Consider the following 25,968-nt stretch of genomic DNA (forward strand, 5'->3'; position numbering starts at 1 on the left):
CTGTTACAGAATTGTATAAAATTATATTATCAACACTATTTGATGTCCAGCTTGTTCACTCGACATCCTCGGTGGCAACTCAAATTATTATGTAGTTCATTTAGTTGCCTCTAAATCTTGGGCAAAAACATGAAAAATACATTTGCAAAGCTCAAAAACTTATTTAAATTTATTAAGCAGAAACATTGTTCAAGTTTCGTGTGTGTGGGTTTAGTTTTATAGCTCCACAACTTCGCCTTTTATTTTTGTTGAATGAGACCATCGTTTATGTGCGTAGCCAGTTTTCATGAACCACAAAAAAAAAACGAATTATTAAAATTAAGGTAGGAGAAAGTTTGATGATTGAGTCATGTTGGTTTTTGGAATTATGTGCATAGTCGACTTAAACATTATTTAAAATTTTTAGAAAATTATTTCTTATGTCTCCAAATAATGGTGTATGTTTTTGTGAATAGAAATTTGTGTAATTAAGTATACTAAATGGAACTTTCGGTGTGGCCATGCAATTTCGAGTTGCAGATTTCGCTGGCACTTAATAATTTTGTTACTTGGAGTGCATTTGAAGTGCACCAAACGGATAGATAAAATTTAATTATTTTTCAAGTTATTGCTAATTAAACTTTTGAGTTAGAAAAAAATGTATATATTTTTAAATTTATAAAGTAAAAAATTCTTGTCGGTTTTTAACTCAAAGGAATAATAAGTTATATGTCAAAATATGCTTTTATTATAGTTAGATGTGTCTTTAAAAAATTCTGAATTATGAAAATAAAGGGAGCTCAATGTAGAGATACCGGATTTTAAATTGAAATTAAATAATGAAAACTCAAATTGATTGAGCAATCTTTATTATTTTTTGGTAGAACCATTCATGGCATTAATTTTTTAAAGCGAATCCCTTTCAAATGTTCGCCGTAACTGATCCGTGATTCGGCCACACGTAAACACTAATTTTGAATGACTCGCTGGAGGATTTCGGTCGGTATCTCTTTAGTAATGTTGGCTTCCAATGCCTCCATCGAAGCTGGTTTATCCACAAAGCATTTAGACTTTACATATCCACACAAATAAAAGTTCAAAACTGTGATAACCCACGATCTTTGTGGCCAGTCCACTGCTCCGAGACGAGAGATAAATTCCTCACCGAAATGACGACGCAGTAAACCATTGTTTCACGGGCCGTATGGCAAGTATAGCCGTCTTGTTGAAACCAAGTATTGTGGAAATCACTGGCTTTAATTTCTGGTATCAAAAGTTCGTTTATCGTGGCGCAATAGCGTTCCCAATCACTGTTAAATTGGCGACAGCCTCGTCTTTGAAAAAATATGGGCCGATGATTCCTACAGCCCATAGGGCGCACCAAACGGTTGTTTTCAATGGACGTAATGACTGTTCTTTAATGGCTTCGTATTGCTCTTCAGCCCAAGTATGGCAATTTTGCTTATTGACGTAGCCATTAAACAAAAAATGGGTTTCATCGCTAAAAAAAAATTCGGTTCCCAAATGCGGATCTGCGGCGAGTTTATCAATAGCCCAAAGACTAAATTATGACGCTTTGGAAGATCGCACGACTTCAAGACTTGGACTAGCTGTATTTTATACGCTTTCAAAACAAGATATTTGCGTAAAATCGTCCGAATGGAGCCATAAGATAGGCCAAGCTGCTGAGATCGGAGAACAATCGATTCCTCCGGGTCTTCGGCAAAACTTTCATTCACAGCCGCAATATTCTTTTCACTTCGGGCTATACGTGGTCCAATTGGCAAAACGATGCCAATGTTGACGGCACGGATATGAGTGTTATGCGCTGCCTCTTATAGCATAGACAGATGGTGGCCTAAGTGTGACTTAACGATTTAATTTGGAGTTGTGACAGGAATTAAGTCCAACTAATTCGGATCCACTACGAGTTTTAATTCCCATAAAATTTTGTTTTTCATAAAATGTTAATATGTCAAAAAAATTTAAGAACGTAAATTTAAGTATTTCTTATAAAGGGTGGTTAAATTTCAAGGGCCGATGTCCAATGTGAATCATACCTAAACGTCAAGCTCTTTTCTGCATTTCATTTAACATTTTTCAATTTTAGACTATCTCAATTTGAACTATGGAAAGATACACAATCAAGCAATGCGATAAAGTTATTTAGGCTTATTATGAAAACGGGCGTTTTTCGTGAAGAAAATCATCTTCAGTGATGAGGCACATTTTCACCTCAGTGGATTCGTCATAAGCAGAACTTCCGCATTTGGGCGAATGTTAATCCAAGTCTAATTGCCGAAAAACCAATGCACCCACAAAGAGTGACTGTTTGGTGCGGTTTACGGGCCGGCGGCATCATTGGGCCGTATTTTTTCCAAAATGAGGCCGGTCAGGCAGTTACTGTGAATAGTGTTCGCTATCATGAGATGATAACGAACTTGTTATGGCCCGAATTGGAAGATATGGATGTGGACAATATGTGGTTTCAACACTTGTCACACAGCTAACGAAACAATGGCTCTTTTGCGCGAAAAATTTGATGGCCGGCAAGATCATGTGATTGAATTGAAAGAAAAGGTATACGTCGATAAGCCAGCAACAATTCAAGAGCTAAAGGATGAGATAATTCGGCACATTAACGGCATAGAACCCCAATTATGTCACAGCATCATCGAAAATTTGGACCATCGGATGGAGGTGTGCCGCCGAGGCCAATATTTTGTTCCATGCGTAATTGAGCCATACTAGTATTATCATAATAAAGAGAAATGATAATAATTTCCTAAACAAATTGTATTTTATTCAAAATCAACACCGGCCCTTGAAACTTAACCACCCTTTATTATAGATCATCAACCGAGACGAGGAATTTTCTTGTATTCAAACTTTAGACGCGTTTTTCTGAAAACTATATTTTCCGAATGGGCGTACTCGATAACTTGAAAAGTTATTGACCGATCTCCCTGAAAGTTTGCACACATCTTTTTTTTGATATTACTTTCTATGTATTACAAGTTTTTTTTTCGAAGCAAAAATAATAGGAAAATTCGCCCGAAAACTCATTTTCTTTTTTTTTTTGAAACATTTTATTCCGCGAATTTTTTTTCCATTTTTGTTTAATTCATACATAAATTATGGCATTGGCAAACAAAAAAATTTTTGGTTTTTTGTATTCTGGTCACTGACGCCGGTGCTACAATGCCCGCCGATTAAGAAGCCCCGCGGCAACCTTCCTGGAAGAATTGAGTGTACATCCGCCATTTTAAATGATTAAAATAAAAAAACAAAATTTTATTATTTTAATGTATAAATAAACGGTGTGCCAATTTTGAAAAAAATGTATTGACTTCTTCATTTTAAATAATTTTAATGAAAATCAGGGAAAATATGACCGTTTACAGGTATCTATCCCCTTAATAATCGGGTATAATATGAGCCAAATGTGCTGCTTGAATTAGGCGTCGCCCATTCTACGCACGCCGTAAATACTCCCATAATGTGCGATTGCGGTCCGTCATGAAAAAAACTTAAAACTTTTCAAATGACTTGTTTTTCTGAGATAGGTTGCACGAACACTTTCCAAATTGCATTAATTGCTTTGCTATTTCGGAGCAGTTTGAGAAATTGCAACTTAAAATTTTATTAAAAAACATTTATTTTTTAGTATCAGGGAATTTAATACCCGTATTTGTTGCCTGAGGTCCATCTTTTGCTGACAAGACTCTCCAATAAAAAAATCAGCTGTTCACTAATCCGCGTGACAACCGTCTTTCACACCACAATTTTAATCAGATTAACTGCGCCGGAAATCCGGATTAACGCCGCCGTCTGTCAATGCTCGTAGTTTCATTTCGCTGAAATTTCTCGGCTGTCAACTGCATTTATTATTATTTTTTTTAATATTCTGCTTGCAGATTTCACTGCACAACAATTTTTCCACTTCGAGTTCAATCCAGTACTTAGAGATTTGTGCAACTGTTAATTATTCATACTTTTTGCCGAAGTTAAATTTGAATTTACCGTTAGAAATTATGGAACAGCGTAACCAATTGAATTTTGTAGTTACTAACTTTAGTTCAACTGCGCCAACCGCAAGCTTTCAATTAGCCTGGTTTGCATTGGCCCCCTCCTACCAGCACAAAGGCGTGTAATTCCATTTCATTTGTAGGTAACTGTGTACGTATGCATGAGTGTGCGTGTGCGTGTGTGTGTGGCAAATCAGCGGCAATTGAATTTGAGTAAATAAACCGTAATTATACATAATTTGCATGCAAATGCTGTAAATCGTATTAGAGATGCCATGGGACAACCAACAACTACATTGCAGCCAGCCGACCAAACGGAAAGCAGCAGCAGCAGCAGTTAACCAACTTGCCACAGTTGCAAACTTTTCAATGAAAGCAAGGCAGCGTAGAGAGTAGAGCAGCAGTGTTCGAATGCGTGCCATAATAAGGAAAATTAAATCAAATATTTTCACCAACAAATCCACATAAATGGGCATACATGAGTTGAAACGTGCGTAAGTAGGAAGAGTTTGCTCCATATGCGAGTATTGCCAGATATTTGTTTTTTTACCCCTCTCTCTATTCATTGGGCGGACTTTTGGTTTGGTGCTTATGCCTGGCGGAAGCGTGCGCGTGCTGCGGTCGCTGCACAACTGCATATTAATGGCACACATTTTTGTTTGCCATAGCTGGCGTAATCTGTGTGTGCGTGTGTTTGCACTGTGTGCACACATACATGCATACATACTTAGGCATGCAAGTACACAGCTGCTTTAAGCTGCATTCTCATGTGTGTAACCACAGTTGAGTTGTTGTATTCGGCGACACATCTAAAAATTTCAATATTTTTATGCGGTGCTGCTGCAACTTTCTTGCTGGAATGGAGCTTAGCAGCATATATTTAGGCGTAGCGACCTACGTTCGACCTTAGCAAGCACTTAGAGTGCACGAAAGACTTTGGCAGCGGGGAGACGCGTAATGGCGCTTGCTCAGCTACTACGTACATTCAGCCACGTACTCGTATGATGTATGCGTGTATTAGTAGCTTTCAACAAAATTGATTTATAAATCACGTAATGCACATCGTACATAAGGTGAAGACAAAGTAAGGCGCCATAATGAGCATGGAGCTGCTCATGTTTCTCTTCGTCAACTCCATGCAGATTGTGCTGCCTTGCGTAGCGTTGGAAAGTACTTAAAATGCTCGTTACTCTCCCACACGCATTAACGGCATTGACGGCCAAGTGCTAATGTGGCGACGGTGGTGTTAGTTGGCGTTGATGGCAGGTGTGTTGCGAGATTCATAAAGTGTTCACCGCCGCTCAGGGGATGCACTTACGCATTTGCGAAAAACAAACACACACACATATGTATGTATGTATGTAATGCGTGCATGTGAGATATATTTAGTTGCGTTGTGTCACGCACGAAACCACAGCCATGTATTATTAAACACTTCACATTTACTGCCAAAGCAGAAACTCCCGCATTTGATGTGGGTTGTGAGAGGCACTGCGGATGTGTGTGAGTTACTTTCTCAAAGTCCCAATTTAGGACCTCCAAAAAAGTTCTTATTGCGCGCTGAGTAGTGGATGTCGAAGGTATAGAGTGGAACAGACTTACTCGGTATGGCAAGAAAAGTACAGGGATATAATGAATGAGAGATATTTGGAATCAATAAACCATGAAAAGGTTAATCCAACACTAACCCGCATGAAAGGATCAGCGATTATGTATGCAATCTACATAAAGAGCGACGGTCCGGTCTGGAGCGCTGCATAACTGCAAAGTGTTTTGTGACAAGTTCGAACAGAAAACTGTCAAACTTTCTACTAAAACGTGGAAGAAAAGACATTCGGTTGATGGTCGGTATTATTACAGGACACAACCCATGGGGTCAGCATATGACCACCATTGGAATCATTGAGAACCTAAAGTGTCTGTCGTGCTTGAGAGAGGCGGATAGCACTGAGCACTTTCTCTGTGTGTGTCCTGCCTTTGCTAGAGCAAGGCCACGAGTTTTGGGTTCCGATGTAGTGAGAATGAGTAAAATTCGTTTTCTCCAACTGGAGGATATCTACAGATTTGCCAAGAATCTGGAAAATTCTCACCGGACTAACTATCTCTGTCTCTACTCTTTCCTATCTCTTTCTCTGATACTTTTCTTCTTTTCCTCTTGACAATCTACCCTCTTTCCAGAGCTCTAAATACAATGGGCTTTTTAGCCTGAGTGTTTCAGGAGCCACCAAATCTCCTGGTGCCCCTTGGCTCGACCTTTTCAAATTTCACGACCACGTGAAAATTTTCTTACCTGCCCGAGATACTGAAGACCATTATTGTTTAGGTTATTTCTGATTAATTTATTCCAGAATAATTTTCATATAAACGTTTTATGCTTTACTGTTGTGAATTAGGAAACTCTTAGTGAAAAATCGTAAATTTAAAATTTTGTGAAGCGGCACACATTGGTTCAAATTTGATTTATGGCTTTTTTAAATTTTTTACAATACTTGAACATTAAAAGCGCCAGAGGGAAAATATCATAGTGATTCTGAAAAGTTCAAAATCAACCTTTAGCATAAAGAGGGCAAATTAAATCGAGAGACGGGATGAATAATCTGAAGATCAGAGGCAGTGGTGCGCTCACAAATTATGACGTGAGAAAGGCTAAATAGCATAAAGACGACTTAGTGCCATATAAACCACATTAAAAGGGAAGCCACGAAAAGTTTTTCAAATTCGATTCAAGTAAAGGAGAAGCTGGGTCTTCCAGTGGCAATCAGGCACAATGAATACATTTTACGCAACACAAGTTACGTAAAATGAAAAAACCTGGTATGCAAGCTTGTGTTGGAAACGCATCACAGACAAACGCGTTTAGACTTCGCTCGGAAAGAGTACTTCTATACGATAAAGATGAAGGTCCTAACAGATATGCAGTGTCGGGCGGAGTACTGCAGTGATCTGTACTGGGCCCGATCTTATGGAATGTACTGATGGGGTATTGCAACTTCCAATGCCGACAGAAGTGCAAATAAGAGGATACGCAGACGACATTGCGTTGACCATAGTCGCCAAAACAATCCCTCAGATTCAGAGCATCTGCAGTGCCCTTAGAGTTGCCTGTGCTTTCAGGACAGTGTCATTTGAAGCAGTATTTGTAATATCGGGTATTATGCCACCAGATATAATGGCCTCTGAACTGGGTAGAGTTTACGAGAAAGCCAAAAGCCTAAACAGGCGACTAACGGCGGAAGAGCGTAAGGAAGAAAGACGGAGGAACATAATTGAGTGGCAAAATCGGTGGGACCTAGCGACAAAAGGGAGGTGGACGCATAAGCTTATCAGAAGCGTGCAGGCTTGGGTTGAGAGAGGACATGGTGACACAGGTTACTACCTCACACAGTTCCTGACGGGGCATGGATGCTATAGAGAGTATTTTCAAAGACTCGGCCACGAGGACGCAGCAGACTGCCCTTTCTGCGGCAACGGTAGTGAGAACGTGAAATACATCTTGTTCTCCTGTCCGAGGTACGCATCTGAAAGAATGTCCATTGAAGAAATCATAAAAGAAAGAATAAACCCGGGCAACATTGCAAATCACATGCTGCAATCGAAGTTGGTGTGGACCAAGATGCCTCATCTGTCTCAATGGTCCGCGAATGCGTTACAGAAACTGCGGAAATAGGAATGGGAGCGCAGTAAACAAAGAAGACAAAGACGTAATGAAGGGTAGACGGAGAGAGCAATATAAATGAAGAGCCATAATGGCTAGCTTGGCCCTGCGATGCAATGCTTCAACGGCTGTACCGCAGGACAAACTAAAGCTACAGAGGTCGGAGTTAGGGTTTAGTACGTAGGTGCAAGTCCAGTTTAGTAGAAATACTGACTGTGCGTGGTCTTGAATGAGGTGCACCCTTAGCGATCAGTATGAATCGTGCATGCCGTCTATACCATCATACTGTCAAGTATCTATGTAAGATTCCCCCTTCGGATAAAAAAAAAAAAAGAAAAAAAAAGCTTCGCTCAAAACAAACATGCAGTGGGAAACTGGGTGGGACAATGTTGTGTTCTCCGATGAAAAAAAAAATTCAACGCAGACTCATGCAATTGTTATTGATACGATTTGCGTAACAATGATGTACTTATAGTACGTCAAAAAGAAATTTTAGTGGTGGAAACCTCTCGGTGTGGGCGGCATTTTAAGCATGAGGAAAAGCAGATATTTGTAAAATTTCTTAAAATCTACAAAAACTCTCATCTCATTTTTGGATGTACAAATTAATGAAGACAGCGATTTCCAAGAAGAAAATGTCGCCATTTGCGATTCCAAAGAATTATTGAAATAGTTTAAAGAGCACAACATACCGCTTATGAAGCTTTGATGCAGTCACGATTTGATTGTGGTGGAGAGCCTTGGAGAGTACATGTTGCGCAAAATTTATGGAAGGAATCGCAAGGGCACCAGAATAAGACTGTATTAGAGTTCAAATTGGCCATTAAAAAAGCTTGGGAAGATTTGAACGGTACTTTGTTGAAATCAATCCCAGAAGTTGTTGTGAGTAATGCATTGAAAAAAACTTAAATTAAAGGCACAGATACCTGTAAAATTTTCTCCAGAACTCCTCCGAGTGACATTAAATTTGCAAAATATTACACCGAAATTTGACGAGATACAAATCTGCGTATTTATGATTTCTCTGAAAATTCTAATATATGTAAAAAGTTTTTTGATGAAAACTTGTTGAAAATTTTATAAATTTTCTACACAGCTAGAAACCTAAAGTAATTTGGTTTTTGTAGCTTGAACTATACTTTTTGAAATGTTTCTTTTTGTTGTAAGTATTGAAAAAGTAACAATGAAATATTCCCTTATTTAAGCAAAAGTTGGTAACAAATATCTAAAAAAAAATTGCGTGTAGCGTAGTAAGAGAAACTTGAAAGAGGGAGAGATCCGAGAGAGATTGAGAGAGAGAGAGAAAGGAAGAATATATCGCTAAATAAATTCACACCATTTGCAGAGCATATGAATAAACAAAAATTACAAAAAACGGAGAGGGGGTCAACCGGTGTAGGTAAACGCCGGACACAAACCGTGGCAACAAAGCGCCTTACTCCGGGCGTTTATCGCCTGCACAAACGCAGCGATTCCAGGACCGCAGCAACGGCACAAATTACCCCAAGGCAATACCAATAAATCCTACGCCGGAATGGATAGCACTTTAAAGTACGCACAAGCACTAGCCAGGAAACGGAAATAAGCGCCAAGAAGTAGGCACAAAAAAACCCAAAAAATTGGGACTAAAAAACGACCCAAACAGTAGGCACCAAAATTATATTTCCTGCAAGTTTGCAACAACAAACAAGCGCCAAAAAGTAGGCAGTGTTATTTCTCACTAGAAATTAGCAACCACAAGGAAAAACTCAGGAAAAATAGCCTAAAGTTTATCTAAGATATATATAAAGTATAGCTCTCTCTCTCTCCTTTCACTCTATGTTATATCTTTTTTTTCTCTCGCGGAACGAAAATGCCCAAAACGTTGCATGGCCTTGAAATTTTACTCTCCATTCTCGCTCGTCCATCGACGCCTAAGAAGTTCCACTTCAAAAATCTTATAATATTTCTTATAACTTGAGCTGCAGGCCGGCATTTAAATGTAACACACGAATTGAATTTTTTTTTGGTCGGTCGATATTCCGGTTTCAATCTGAACTCATCTGCTTTATATGTTTTATTTAAATTCCAACTTTGAGCTTCCCCTATTGAAAATAATCATTACAATTTAATGGTCAAAAACTAAATAAAAATTACACTATTTTTTAAATAATTTTTTTATACAACTTGGGCATTTTGGATTTTTTTTTAATATTTCTAGTTTACAAAGTTTGCATTTCTAACCTCTTTTTGTTTTCATTCCGCTCAAATGAATGATTTTTCCCTTTAAATTGATACCAAACTCTTCTGGAGAGAGAAATTTGCATGATGGAATTTTGATCTCGAGCTCAGTCTTCCGCCATGACGCAGTTCAAATGATCAACGTGCAGGAATGGAAAAAATTTGTGTAACATACCGAATATCTTAAATCTTAAAATTATTAAAAAATTTTGGAATGTTTTCCAGTTTACTAATATATTTCTTATGCTCAAGCCTACAAACAAAAAATTTTAATATGCATTTGAAAGGTTGAGCCTAATTGCATACTTTACCGGAATTTGCTCCATGCATTTAGGACTTTAAATAAATTGACAGCCTATTTCGCTATTTAATTCACTTCCCTTTTCTTCTTCGAATAAATTTGGTTGAAATACCAACCATGTCCGTAAGTGTTCGACTAAGCTAAAATATGTTATACTCGTATGTATGTAAGTAGGTGCCACATATGTAGTCACCTGCCTGTATAAGCAAACATTGCGTGTGTTGAAAGACAGAATTTGGTGGGTGTTGCATCTCAATCGGAGTAGATTTAATGCTGGCGTAGAATATTCAGAGCGTAACAAAGCAGAGTGCGCCATTGCTTTCACTCTGCCTCTAATTTAGCCTCCAGCTTTGCTCTGGCACTAAATGTGTTTCTGTGAGTACGCTAAGGGACATAAAAAAGTAGGTACAAACCATGATGGAAAGAATAATGAGATGGCGCCTATCGTGGTCCCGTTACTTTGAGCTCAGCGAATTTGACAACTATTTACGTGATTTTAGCTCCAGTATGGCCAGATTACCATTTTCGTAACTTGATTTAGCATTTTTTTTTTTGTTATTTAGTCTCGGAGTTTTAGTTCTTTCTTCATAACATTTTACTAGCTGTTCTAATTAAAATATCATGTTTATAATTTTGTAAAATATACATTTTTTAATAATTATTTAAATAATTCACTCAGTTTTATTTAGCTTTACTTTTTTTTAACATCTGGTGGCATTGCCCGCGATTGCAGGTGTTGTTGGTGTTCTTCTGCTTTCGGCAGTCAAATCTCTCTCTCGCTACTGCAGTGTTGCCTAGCTTTGGATATAAAAACGCACTAAAATACCCATTGAAAGAAAATAACCCAACAAATTTTTATTGAATCACTTAAAGAACTTTGTATGCGTGACAAATTGTCTTTAAAATGTGCGTTTTTTTAAATAAATGTGTTATGCTTATGTACAACTTAATTTATGAGGTTTTTTTGTTAAGTGAGACTCTTTTGTTAAGGGAACGACTTTTTTGGTATATTTGAAGTTATGTAACTAGATAAGGTACTCTTTTTGTAAAAATGTCAGTATGGTTTCTTTAGTATTTTCTGGTATTTTCCTGTTTATTTTTACAAAGAATATAACTCTTAATGCCCTATGTCTCACTAAGGATTGATGACCGGAAGAAACGATTACACCTCTATGGTTTTAATTCGCATTCAATAAATTCAAAGGCTTTTTAAAATGAATGTGTAAAAAGGTTTTCAATCTTAAGAAGAGTTGAGAGAGGGGCATTTAATATTTTTGCATAACCTTAAATGGAGCCAAAAATTAAATTTGCACTTTCAAATTATCAAATTTTATAAGAGTAAAAAATTTTCATTAGCACTAAAATCTTCTCAGAGTGACCTTTTTTAACATTATTTTGTTTAATAATATAGTTTGTTTTTTAACTTAAAGTTTCGGTAGCTTTAAATTATTGTAAAAAAAAGAAACAAACACGAAACTTGAAAATTTTTGCATTTTGGGTATAAAAAAGCACTAAATTTATTGGGAAGAGCAAATGGTTGGCAATACTGCACAACTCAGCAAACGTGACGTCAAGTACGCTCTGATGGGCGCAATCTTCTTTCTATCATTCTTGGGTACAAACTGAGTATTACCGTTAAGCCAAAGCCTACGTTATACCATCCGCCGAATGCTGCTGCTGAGTAGTCAACCTCTACTCACTTCCCTCTACACCGCATTTTTGCTTACTCTACTTTAGTGAAGTTGCGTTTATGCTCACATTTTTAGCAATGTATTAGTGTGGTTATGGAAAATTATGAAGCTGTGGGGAGTTTAAAAACGTGTAAAACCCTATTTTGCTTTTAAATTTTTTATGAGCACTAAGGCGCATCAACTCAAGGTCTTTTCACAATCATTTTGTGTAGTTTTGGCAACATTATGGCTTTGCCTAAAATGGACGTTGTGCCAAAATGAGAATTTTTAGCAAGGAAAAATGCAATTATGTTGATATGGTACTGAAATGCTTTTTAGAATCTCAAATGGCACATATCCCTAAAGGTAGTTCTTACTGCAGAAGGCAGATGGTAGAATAGTTGTAAATTTTGAAAAACAGCTGAAAATTTGTGTGATTACTGAATGTACATTTCGTATCAAAAATAAAAACAAGGCATTTTAGTTGATCCGTAGTCTGTAGGACATGGTTAACATTACTATGGAAGCTTCCAAAAATAAAACGCGATATTGAGTAAGTGGCATGCAAGCATTACGTATTTCATTTACATCGTGAAAACATTGGCATATGAAAGGCAAGAGCTAATGTCGTTAGCGAACAATAGCGAGCGGACCTTGAATACTACCCTGAGGGACGTCGAACATTGTTCGGAAGGCTTCAGATGATCCGCCGTCAATAGAGACAACACACCACCTATTGCTTAGATACGACTTACACCATTGCAAACAAAAAAAATAGTTTAGTTAGCGCTGAATTATTAGTGTCTTATGAGAGACTCTATCGAAGTGAACTGGAAAAGGTTTCTAAAGTGTTTAATAATTTTGAGACTAAAATAATATTGAAAATTGAGACAAAACACGTCAAGTGTACCGGCCCTTTTTCGCCTAATTTTGAGCAAATTTCGGGTGTTGCACGCTCTCCTGTATAATGCAAATTTTTTTCATTGGTTTAATAACTGTACGTTGATCATCTGTACTGCGCCATGGCGGAAGTCTGAGCTGAAGATCAAAATTCGATCATGAAACTTTATATCTCCAGCAAAAGTTTGGTATCAATTTAAACGAAAAAATCTTTCATTTGAGCGGAATCAAAAACAAAATTATTAAAAATGTCGGAAGTTGGAGAAAGACCAAGAATGTCTGATTTTGAAAACAAATAATAAATTTAAAAAAAAGACTGAGCACAAGATTCAAATTCCTTAAAAATTTTGGTCTGAATGTAAAACAAAATAATTCTTATTTGAGCTTTATGAAAAACGAAAAATCAAAAATGTCTAAATTTAAAAAAAAGCACAACAAATAAAAAAAAAAAATTATTTAGAAAAAAAGTTTAAAAATTAAACAATCAATATTTTTTTAATAATATTTTATTGTTTGTTTTCTTAAACTTATTTTCGATAAGTTGGGCTCAAAGATGGAATTTATTAAAACATATAATGAAGATGACTTCGGAATATCAAAAGACCAACTAAATGGAACAAAATAAATGTGTTTTTTTTAATGCCAGCCTTCAGCTCAAGCTATCAAAAACAAAATTTAAAAAAAATTGCAAAACGATTTCAAACCTAAAAATATTTAGATTTTTCTTTAATTTCTTATACAACAAATATCATATAAGAAACATGTGGTCAGTTATGTCTTAGGCTGAAAAATATTTTATTTACAACTCAAAACCAAAAAAAAAAAAAACACATTTTAAAAATAATATATAAAAAAAAATTCCGAAAAAAAAAATTTCTAAGTTAAAAAAAATATTAAAAAGAAAAAAAAAATTTGAAAAATATTATAAAAAACTAGAAGAAAAAAATGGTTAACATTTTATTGTTTATTTTGTTGTTGGCCGTTAGACTTAATTTCAATAAGAAGAACTCAAAGCCGGAATTTGAATGAAACAAGCAATGAAGATGACTTCAGATTGAAACCGGAATATCGTTGGAGCCAATAAATATTGTATATCAATAAAAATTTGTGTCTTTTATTTAAATGCCAGCCTTCAGCTCAAGCTATCAAAAATAATATTTAAAAAAATTCCACAAAAAATATTTCTAACAAAAAAATTTCGAGAAGTCGAATTTTCGAATTTTTCGAATTATTAAACAAAATTTCTACGAAAAAAAATCCTATAAAACACATTTGTTCCGTTTGCTCTAAGGCTGACAAATAATTTACTTAAAAATCAACGATTTGCACAAAAAAACCAAAAAAAATAACAACATTTTAAACAACTATGTGTCTCCAGCAGGCGAAGACCTAACCAGGGTTGTCCAGCCAACAATGATATTGATGACCGTCTCGACTGTCATAGTCGAATAGATTGGTGCGTGACTACCAATCGGGAATGCGTAGGTTCGAAACTCCGTGCATGAAACAGCAAAATGATAGAAAAAGTTGTATGTGAAAGCCTAATAGCGGTCGCTCCTCGGCAGGCGGTTTAGTGTGTTTCTGCCATGAAAAAGCTCCTCGTAAAAACCATTCGCCGTTCGGAGTCGGTTTGAAACTGTAGGGCCATCCATTTATGGAACAACATCAAGACGCTCGCCACAAATAGGGGCAGGGATTCAGTCAAATACCTAATAGAAGAGTACGTGCCAATTATTTACTTATTTTATGTATCTGGGAAACCAGCCGAGCTTTTAAGAGAGTGCGCTGGACCCATTTTGCCTCATATACGAACAGGTTCTTTTTAAAAGGTTTATTTGAGAAAAATATTTGAGAAATAATTTAGTTTAATTTGACAGACATTTTTTGAATACAATTCTGTTTTTTTTTTGTTATTTTAGATATGCATCCCTTCTGATTGATTTTTTCTTTTTATTGATGACTCGCTTAGAAAAGTATCTGTAATCTATGTAATATAAGTTTATTAAATTATCCTGATAAGAAAGGATATGCACACAATTTTTATTTTTTTTCGCTGGACTAATCTAATTTTGTCTTTTAACCTTTTTAGAGAGGAAATAGTGTACCATTTATTAACTTCGAATTTTATTAGCTCCCGGAGAAACAAGGCCATTCGCATTCAAAAGCTACAAATTTGAGCGAGTGCGAATGAAAAATGTTTGGTTGTTGTTGTTGTAACAGTATAAACATTCTCCATAAATATTTGGGGATTGCTGCTGCAGTGGTATTCCTTGGTCGAATATAAATCCGTTCCGGGAACGTAGAGCTGACTGTCGTGGGCAACAAGATCGGGATAGAATGTTTTGCTTTACTGGCGCTATTCCACAAGAGACTGGTGTGCATATTTAGCCTTCTATTTCTTATAGTAAATAGACTCTTTTTAACTTTCAATTATTTACTTATTTAAAAAATAAAAATTTTCATAGAAAACTATGCTGAAAAAAAGTAACTGACAGTGGTAGTGCTTTGGTGTCACTAATCTTGTTAGTTAGGGTATACTATAACAATAATCACACCACACAGCGTTGCCGAAGAACACCACAACTTCAGACTGAGTAACGCAAGGACGGTGTTCACTCGACTTTACTCAGTTTGGATAGGCTCACACATTGGCAGGCGGAAGAAGCTTCGAGTATTGCGTTAAGTCAACATTGCTGGATGGAAGTGAAATATAGCTGGTCTCAAAAAACAACACACAGAGACTACAGACGCTTATAAACAAATGCTTATGCATCACTTGCAGCATATTTTGACCACAAACAATCAGTAATGCCGCACTGTGGAATCTCACCGATGAAGAGTCCATCTCGCGGCAGATAAAATGCAGAAAAAGGCAGTGGATGGCCACAACCTCAGAAGACCACCAGATTACTTAAGTGAAATGGTGGTAGACTGGAGTTCCTATGATAGTAGAGCGCAAAGTTGAGAGAAGTTCGATTTAGCGTGAGTTAGCCGCAGGCAACATTACGTGGGATAGCGCAAAAACAACAGCACCAAATCATATCAGATGGTGAAGCCCTGTTGAGGCCCTCTGCTCCTAAGTGGAGTGTTTAAGGGGGGAAAAATCATTACTAGTGATCACTATTTTAAAAGCTCGCATAACTGCTCTTAATCTTTATTCAAATTTCTTACTGACCTTCCAAATGCCTACGACAAAAATGCCAGTATTTTGTTTCACGTTTATTCCCTGAGTTGTGAAAAATGATGTCAAGGTGTAAGCCGACAACTTTGTGTCTCGCAGCTTAATACATTTCATACACTTGCCAGTATTTGCTATGCTCGAATTCCCTGCTTGCGTCTTTTCAAAGATGAGAGCAGCAACCTAACAGCGCACTTTACGAGCACAACTATTGCAAATACAATGCCGACTAACAAAAAGCCAAAACAAAAATAATTCACCAACAGCAGCTACATTGTGGCAGGGCATAAGCTGAAAGCCAATAAATAGAAGTACATGGGAAAGTATGTAATTCTGCGCATGTATTTGTGCATTCAATTGTTTTTTTGTTTTCCTGTGCTCTCATAACATTTTGAATTTGTGGTCGCTTGTATCGCTTGGGACGCATTTTCATTAAAAATGTATATAATTTTGTTTCGAGTTTATTGCATACGTTTTTGTTTTTTTTTTTTTGTTTTATTTCACTTTTTTATATTATTTTGGTTTTAGTTGTGTGTGTTTTTTTATTCGCTTGCCTTTTTTTGTTTGTCTACGTCATTTTTTTGCTTGCGGGAAAATTTAGGCGGATGTTCATAAATCTCTAGCGCTTACGTCAACGGCGCGACATCAAACTTAACCTCAACCTCATTACCTCTCCATACTCCCCACTCTACTCACACAGAACTCAAGCGTAGCTGAACTTACTTTTTTAGAATTATTCTAATAAATATACAAAAACAATTGCATATTTCCAGGCGTATTAGTAGCCACAAGTGAGTTGGATCATTTGCTGGCATATTTTTTATTTCAGCTTTGAACTTTTGCGAAATCAGCTTTGTGCTGATGCCTCTAGCCCGCTAAGCTCATGGCTCAAAGCGCCAAAAGCATTGCATACATTTAGGAATACCAGCTAAGAGCATTTATCAATTTTTAATTATGGCTTTAAGCTTCGCAAAAGGGTCGCCACGGTCATATTTTATACTTTTATAGTTTTTATGCCGCTCCTTCTGTTCTGCTCAGTCATTGGTATTACATAATTTTTTTTTTTGTTTTTTTTAGAAATAAAAAAAATACTTTTAAATATGTTGTTAGTATGTGTAGTAATATGTTTTGTTTTTGTTTTATTTGCTCTCGTATTGTATGGTACTTACATCGCATTGCGAGGACGAAATATTTTTCAGGCTCAAACGAAATACGCGATCCCTGCGGGAGACATAAAAATCAGTTAATATCGATAAAAGCCAATAAATCGCCGCCATTGTGGTCGCTATTGGGCTTTTTGGGATTGCTGTTGCATAAGCGAGTAGCTAACTGTTGCTTTTGCATTGGCAAAATAAAAAGATTCCTTAAAAATAAAATAAATAAATCAAGATCAAGCACAGCAGCGACAATTTATATGGGCGGAGTATTTTTTTGAAGTATTTGTTATTTTCATTTATTAATTTTTTTATGGTTCACTTACATAGCGCCCACGTAGAGTGAGTCCCTCTCTTCATCCATGTGGAAAGTGCGATAGTATAATTTGCCGCAGTTGAATTCGCGTACATGATCTGAAAAAATAAATAATAATAAAAAAAAATATATTGAGAATGAAGTTCAATAGAATCAAAATATTTTTTATATTAATAAATTTTAATGAGGTATTTCAGTGCTGTTAATAATTATTTTTAAATGTAATAATATAACTTTATAAAATAATTATATTAAGGGGTTATATACCTTGTGTTTTTCAAAAAAATCAAAATAAATTTTATTTCTTTATCGTAAAGTACAATCCCTTGAGAACATTTTCCAAAAATTTCATAGAGATCTGAGCAATAGATCGAAAGTTACAGCGTTTTAAATTGTGCGTCGTCACGTCCTGAGCGTACGGCCTCATGCGGCGCTTGAAACTTTAAACGCGACTATCTCAAAAACGTGTTTTTCCAAAAATGCTTTTGCGGTGGACGCGATTGCAAAAAAAGTATTCAACCGATTTTTATAATTTTTTTTTTAAATTGTTCGTAATTGATGTCGCCTCTTAGTGAACGATCAACTTTTTATGTATAAATTTTTATTTTGCAGATATGAATTTTTTAATGCCAATTTTAGGACTGTAGAAGTGGAGTTTTTTAAAAACATGTTCCTATTTTCACAAAAATCAAAATATTTAATATATTGATCGTTCACTAAGAAGATATAACCCTATACTAATGAAATCTTTTCGATTTTTTGATTTCAGTTGACTTGGTGGACTTGAATCGCGTCCACCGCAAGCCTCTTCCAAAAAAAGGGTCTTGGGGGAAAACGCCATAACTCCGCCATTTTTAAATATTTTTACACAAACAAAGCCTTTTTTTTTTTCTTTAAACATTGTAATATCCAATAATAAAAACTTTTATACAATAAAATTATTGCTACATATCTTTAAAAAAAACCCAACTTTCGCTAATTTCACCGGACCACAAGGTATATAACCCCTTAAACTTAACAGTAGTCGTTCAAAATGCCTGCTACAACTCAGCAGAGAGGATACAAGAACTTTTTAGTGCATTCACCGGTCATTGTCTAATAGGTCACCATGCCAGAAGGCTGGGAGTTGCTTACTAAGATTATTGTAGAAGCTGCTGCAATACCGAAGAGGAGGAAGCTGGTGGACACCTCCTTTGTGAGTGTGAAAGATTAGCTAGAAGAAGTCTTTAAACGCCTGGTAGTGCAGTTTTAACAGATGTAGCGGTTATAGCGCATCTCAGACTAACGAAGCTAAGCTCGTTTATAAAGGCCGCAGGACGGTTTAAAAGGGGTGCCATAGTGTAAGAAAAAAGTTCCATTCGTATCACAACGCACCTACGACAGGTCTGAGTATTTCATATTGGCAGCCACCTTACCTACTTACCCTACCTAATTAATAATAATTTTTAAATCTTTAAAGCAGTCGCAATTAAGGTTTCAACAGTGACAGAAAAGTGAATTACAATATGAAGCAGATTTCGGCCCTAAAGCACAAATTATCACAATTTTCAAAAACTTTTGACAGTAAAAAAAAACAAAAATATATTTATTTTAAATAATGTTTAAATAATATTGGAGATCGTGTAAATATAATAAATAAAGGTCCTTAAGTATTCTGTATGACTTTCCTGTTGACTTGATTTGCTCATTTAGTTTCAGAGCAGGAGAGCCTTTGCAGGCGAAAGAGAAGGTTACACACTAAGCAGCTAACTGTCGCTGGGGTTTGGCACCTGCCTGTGAATTCTAATTGTATAACAGCGAATGAATGATCAATAAGTGATGACATATTTTTTGCAGGATATGAATATTTATATATAGTGGGCCTTAAAAAAATGCATCTAGATGTTGTTGTAAGGGGGAACACCACACCAAATTAAGTAATTTTCATGATTTTTTTTTATAAGTAGGGATAATTATTTGAGGATTGGACAAATTACAATTTATTTAACAAATATTCAACTATACTCACACAAATTTTTATTAAAGAATATTAAAAATTACTATTAATATTTATGCAATGACGTCATAAAAAAGTGGTGCCCCCTGGTGGCTACAATACAGCGTAAAAAATCATCTGAAAGCGAAAAAACCAAAAAAATCTTAATCTATACATCAATGGCTATCGTGGTACGTGACGGGTTTTTTCATTTTTGTTTTTTTTTTTAGAAAATGGTGCAGGTTTGAAAAATGAGTTGGGCTTTTACCCTTTTTTTTTGTTTTCGAAAGGCTTAAAAAATATTAATTTTTGGAATTTTTAAAAACGGCTATGTACGACTGTAGCCAATACATGAACAAAAATTAAAAAAAAAAACAAAAAATTAAAATCGGTTCATAAGTCTTCGAGAACTTGAGGCCACTGTGTTCAGAAAAGTCGTTTTGAGAAAAATGCTTTTAAAGTTTTCATTGGCCGTTGTAACTCACTACCTGCACTTATTGTATTGGGTATAACTTCGTCATTTTTCAAGATTATAAGTTAACATTTTTTTACATATTTTTGAATATATCTACTTTAAGAAAATGCAAAAAGAAATCGATTTTTTTTTTAAATCGCAGTGATGATCCCCTTAAAATAAAACCTGTATAAATTGAGATTCCTTTTGGTTCCACTATTTGACTCTTATCTGAAAAATGCATCATGTAAATGTCCACCACGAGCAGATCTACAAGTAAAATCCGTCAAACAGTCGGTTTATGAATGCCTCATTTTCGACAACGTCGAGATATCGATGTTGAAAATTATTCGGCAACACTTTTGCGCAGCAGCAGCAATATTCTCAACAGAACGTCCAGTTTTTGGTCTGTCCTTTTTCTATCCCCAACAAAACTTGTTTTTTGAAATTTTTTTACCAACCTTTGAATTGTCGACTCGTTCGGCAGATTTTCCACCAAAAGCATCACGAATTATGCAATCCGGGGGTCTAACAAAAGTTCCGTAAGTGGATTTTGTTTTTAATTATTATAAACAATTTTAAAATGCCATTATTTTTGTTCTAGTCTTATGATGTTTCATTTAAAATTTCAGAAAAATTGGTTAGCATAGAGACTAGAAAACGGAAAATAATTGATGTAATGCCATCAGAAATTCCGCCAGCAACGCAGCAGGAAGTACGTTACTCAACGCTTTACGGCTTTCGACGTCAGCACAAGCCTGTAGAAATTTACAATGAATTCCAAACTGCGCATAAAATGGACACTCTATCTCAAGACTATTTGTAAGTGGTATAAAAGATTTCAAACTAGATATTTTTCTGTGTAGGATGAACGTCGAGAAGAATGGTCAAAATAATCGATCGGTGAGAGAAATGTGGCTCTGCTGAAGCGAATTGATGGAGGTCCACCAATGACACAGGAAATTAAATGAAGTGGATTGAACTTGACTGCTATGGTAGTATCGGAAATATTGCATAATGGTTCGTAATACACAAAGAAACTTGCTAGATGGGTTCCACGAATTTTGAAAGAAAGTCAACTAAAGTAAATTTTGCTCAATATTTTTAAAGAAAAATGGAAAGTGGAGAGACAAGCAACTTTAATATGATAGTAACAGGTCACGAAGTGTGGTTTTTCAAGCATGACCCGGAAATCAAACAGCAGTGCATAATATGGAGCCCGAAAAAGCAAGTCCACTTGTGAAAGTCAGGCAACAAATGCCAGCAACAAACGTGATGGCCTTGGTGTACTTCACCAGAGCAAAAGTAGTTGCTGTTATTTCGTTAGAATCTTCTCTCATACAGTGACTGGTAAATGATATACTCGAAACTGCTTACCAAAGGTGTTCAACGGTGGATTTCCAGATTAAAAAAATTTGGAGAAGAAAAAAATAACGACATCAAAAAAAAAAAAAAATGAGAAAGAATAATTTTATTTTTTATTCTTATTTCTGCGTATAAAAATATTTTTTAAGATTTGAGCTAGGAGAGATTAAATTTAAGAAAGTGTGCGCTCAGTTACAGTTCGCCGATAATTGGAATCGAACGGAAAAACGACAGCTTCTGCGGAAGTTTAAACATATCCTTAAATAGCTAAAATAAGGGCACCAAGCGAATCACCTTCTGGCGTTAAAATAGTTTCGGTAACTCTTTACCAATCAAACATCTTTTAAAACTGACTTATTATAAATAAATAAATTTATATTTCAAATATGATAGTAATAAATACTTTTAAAAACCTAATTAAAATAAAAAATTCCTTCGCGGTTTTTAATTTTTACACTTTACACGCACATAATTCCTGCGAGCTAAGAAAGAAACATCATCAATTCTGAATTTGATATTACCATCACCCTGCATTTTTTACAATAAACTTCGACCTCACGTCTGACAATTTTCGCTTTTACTCGAAACTGTCACTCACAGAGAGCCATTCGACTATTTCAACCTCACCGAACACACCTACACATTCACATACTCGTATGTGTGCGCGCTGACCCAACTATGCGACTGTCCATTCTCAATGACTTTTGTCACCAACGCGCCAGCGAAGCCAGTTATCTGAGTCAGAAGTTTTCAGCAAATACGAAATACAAAGTAGAGGCATTCGCATACGAGTATACGCATGTGTGTGTGTGTCACTTAGAAGCGCTGCCCGCATCAAGTGCTATTAGGACAACCCAACAACAACTATGACAGCTCAAATTGCAAAGAGTATAAGCATTTAATTTTTTGTTTTAGTTCATCTTATGATTAAAGTTGGTGACATTTTGTTTACCTTCTCCATCAACACTGGCATTCAACTAAACGACGAATGGATGGATTTAAGAAAAGTTTAAGGTAAACAAAGCACACTCGTTGGCTTCTTGGTTGTGGTTGTTGATGCGAAAAGGTAATCACAATGGAAAACTGTCAAATTGTTTTTAGTGGAGTGCGGCGATAAAGATGTTAAATGTCCAACGATGAGGATTGTCAGCGGTGTTCGCAAAGTGTTGTGAGAAAAGTTATACTTTGTATGTGAGTACGAACTTCATTGCGGTGGCGATTTTGACTGAATTTAAAGGAGTTCTGCAAATTCTGGTCTTACCGGGTATTCGATTAAGACGAATTATTCCCATTTTGGCTGCTTGTTCTCCGACAGACCAAAAGCCAGTTATGACTGCCGTTAGTCTCCAGGCATCCCGTCGTTTCATGTTTAAAAATATTGCCGATTCTTTGAGGCTCTAGGTGAGCCATAACGTTCTGCTGATTTTACATTTCGTCTGGTCCCTCCATCTACAATCCGCGATTCGAAGGTATTTTTGGGGAAATCGTACTCTTGACTGCACCTAATGGTGTGAATCCCGTTTCTGTAAGAGCGTTTTTCATGGCAGATCCCCTTCTTGCCAGTTCATCTGCTTTTTCGTCACCTCTAATATTCCGATGTCCCGGCACCCAGATTAAGGTAACTTTATGGTTTACACTCAAGGTGGTAAGGCTAGTCCTACTTTGTTCCACCACCATAGAGTTTGTAGCAGCTGAATCCAGTGCCTGCATTGCAGCTTGGCTATCCGAAAGAATAGCGATATTACCCTTAAAAGAGAAATTTGCGATTAGTAGCCTGCAAGCTTCCCCAATCGCTAGTACTTCCGCCTGGAAGATACTGCTGGTATTAGGGAGACGCACAGATTTCTCAATTTTAAGTCTGTGAGAATATATACCAGCTCCAACACCGCAGCCCATTTTACTTCCATCCGTATAGACTGTAGTGTCGAAGTTGTTTAGTGAGAATCCCTTATTCTATTCCTCCTTAGATGGAAAGAGAGTGGCAAAATTTCTATTGAATGTTACCATCGGGACGATGTAGTCAGTCCTCACCGAGGTTAACTGAGTTTGTCGCAATAGTACACTGGCATGACCATAAGTTGTTTCTTTCCAGCGACCCGCTTCGTTTAACCTAAATGCACTCATGGTTGCCGTCTTCTTTATATGTATTTAGGTCTATTGGAATAACGTGTGTCAGTGCGTTGAGATCCTCTCTAGGACATGATCTGATTGCACCGACCCTTATTGCACAGGCCGATTTTTGTATTCTGGCGAGTAATTCGGTATTGTAATCTCCCCTTAGAGCTTTCCACCAAACTACCGAACCATACGATAATATTCGTCGCATAACCGCCTTATACAGCCAATTTCTGCTTACCCGTTCTTCGACGTTTAATTTCCAGCTTAGTTTGGAGTCCAAAATTATCCCTAAGTACTTTGCACTGGTTGAAAGTGAGAGGGTTTGTCCGTTAATATTTGATAGGGTAAAGATTGGTACCTTATATCTGGTGGTAAAGAGCATGAGCTCTCTTTTACGCGGGTTCAAACTTAGGCCACATCCTGTGGCCCAAGAATTAAGATCGCCTAATGCCCTTTGAATGATCCCACTGATCGTACGAGTATTAGGGCACAGTCCAGACGCCATTAGCACCACATCATCAGCGTACGCCACCGCTTTTACCCAACCTCTATTAAGTTTTATTAAAATTTTGCTAATCACACATAACCAAAAAGGTGGAGATAATACTCCCCCCTGTGGAGTACTCCTATGGACTCTCTTAGTTATGTTGATATTATCCATGTTAGCTTTGATGATTTTGGTTTCTAGCATAGAGATGATCCAATTGCTGATAAAATTTTCCAGCCATAAGTCTTTTAACGCCCTTTGGATAGCATCAGTGCTAACGTTATTAAATGCGCCTTCTATGTCTAGAAAAGCTGCCAAGCTATCCTTTTTGTTTACTAGAGACCCCTCTAGTGTTCGGATCACCTCGTGAAGCGTTGTGCAGTTGGTATACTAGAACTCTCCAGCAAACTTCTAATGTGCATATCTAAAAGTCGTTCAAAAGTTTTTTCAAGTAAGGACGACAGACTGATTGGCCTAAAGTCCTTCGCTGATTCCTGTCCTCATCTGCCTGCTTTTGGTATGAAGACGACTCTAACAAGTTTCCAGCTGTTGGGAATATAACCTAGGTTTAGAGACGCTTTGAAAATTTCCATTAGTCAGGGTAGAATACTATCAAGAGTTTCCTGTAACATCTTAGGATGTTAGGGCCTGGAGATTTGGAAGGTGAGAATGATTTGATTGCCCATGTAACCTTCTCTTTCGTAACTATTACATCGACAAGATGTTGTGGGTCATAGCGGCTCCGCCAGATTCTCCCAATATCACTGTGATGGGCGCTACATCCCGGAAAATGAGTATTTAAAAGAAGTTCTATAGACTCTTTTGTCGTAGAAGTCGAAGTACCATCTGGCCTCTTGACCCAAGAAGCTATTGAATGACCTTTGGACAAAATACGGCTAAGTCTCGCAGAATCTCTGGCACATCCAGCTCTCTTTCTTGGCGGCCCTGATTGCCTTCTTGTATTGTTTGTTTCTCTATACAACTGCCAGGAAGACACTCGAAGGTTGTATAATGGATAATTAACGCATAAACTTAAAATTAGGAAAGCTTTTAGCAAATGTGAATGATTTATTTAAAAAAAAAATCGAGTGTATGTTTTATATATTTTACAAAAATATAATATGTATTTCGAAAATACTCTGTGAAAATTTGAAGTAAATCAGAGAAATACATGACTTCAACCGAAAGTTAAACTATAACTAAGGAAACTTTGAGTAAATGTACTTGGTTTATTTAGGTATTTCGACTCTATTTCATTTTCAATATAATTTTAATCCTTGAATAATTTACCCTTAAATTCGAAATATTAAAAAGAAAGCGATTCAAATTCTATTTAATTAAATATTTTACCCATTTCTAGCATTTCATGTAGCTCAGAGTGCCATATTTGTGCAAATATGATTTGACAGTCTGATTGAATTTTTCCCCTCAAAAATACAGCAGAGTTCAACTTTCCAAAGTAACCTGATATTCCATATATTCGCTTTGCAGCTCCACAACAAAAGTGGCAAATAAACCCGAATATATATTTGCACCGGCAAATAAACGAGTGAAATGCTTTTAACAATAAATGAGTTAAGGATGCGCCAATAGCAAACAAACGAAAAAGAAAAAAAGGAAACAAAAAAAGAAATTTGAAAAAATTGGGAAAAATTGAAACAAGCAAAAAAGTATAAAAATCGTAGAAAAATCACGGGAAGGGGGCAACATTCACAGCTGACCATTGATTTTGCACAACAAAATATTTCATTTGTCTCAATTTTTATACACATACACATGGTCAGTGAGGTATGAAGGGTGGCTTAGATTTATATGCAGTTTGCGGCTATTCGGTTGTATTGCATCCGACAAAGTCACAAACGCATATATATATTTGCAGTTTTCGAAATGAAAAATTGATATACTGAACTCTTTTATAAATGAAAATACCCGTCAACGATGTTCGAATGGTTGAAATAGTATTGTATTTCAATACAAGCAAACAAATAAAAAAAAGCGGAAAAAATGTTCTCATAAAAAGAGCAAAAACTGGAATAAGAAAGCAAAAAAGCAGAGGCCGCAGTTGCCAAGCTATGCACATAAATACAAATAGATACATGTGTGTTTAAAATATCTGCATTTTTATATTCCTTTCTCTTTTGTTTCTGCACAAAAAGAGGGGACAAATG

The 25,968-nt window shown here is 36.3% G+C and overlaps 1 protein-coding gene across 6 annotated transcripts in view; it reads right to left on the reverse strand.

Annotated features, from left to right (window-relative positions):
* Positions 1–25,968, reverse strand: part of LOC128868755 (semaphorin-2A) — a 219,877-nt gene that overhangs the window by 80,910 nt on the left and 112,999 nt on the right. For all 6 annotated transcript variants that reach the window (XM_054111224.1, XM_054111221.1, XM_054111219.1 and 3 more), the window contains exons 4-5: positions 17,412–17,499; positions 17,101–17,152 (exon numbers count right to left, since the gene is read on the reverse strand). In XM_054111224.1, the coding sequence (XP_053967199.1) occupies positions 17,101–17,152; positions 17,412–17,499 (140 nt within the window). The remainder of the gene's footprint in view (positions 1–17,100; positions 17,153–17,411; positions 17,500–25,968) is intronic.

This window comes from Anastrepha ludens, chromosome 6 (assembly GCF_028408465.1).
Source record: "Anastrepha ludens isolate Willacy chromosome 6, idAnaLude1.1, whole genome shotgun sequence".
NCBI classification, from domain to species: domain Eukaryota; kingdom Metazoa; phylum Arthropoda; class Insecta; order Diptera; family Tephritidae; genus Anastrepha; species Anastrepha ludens.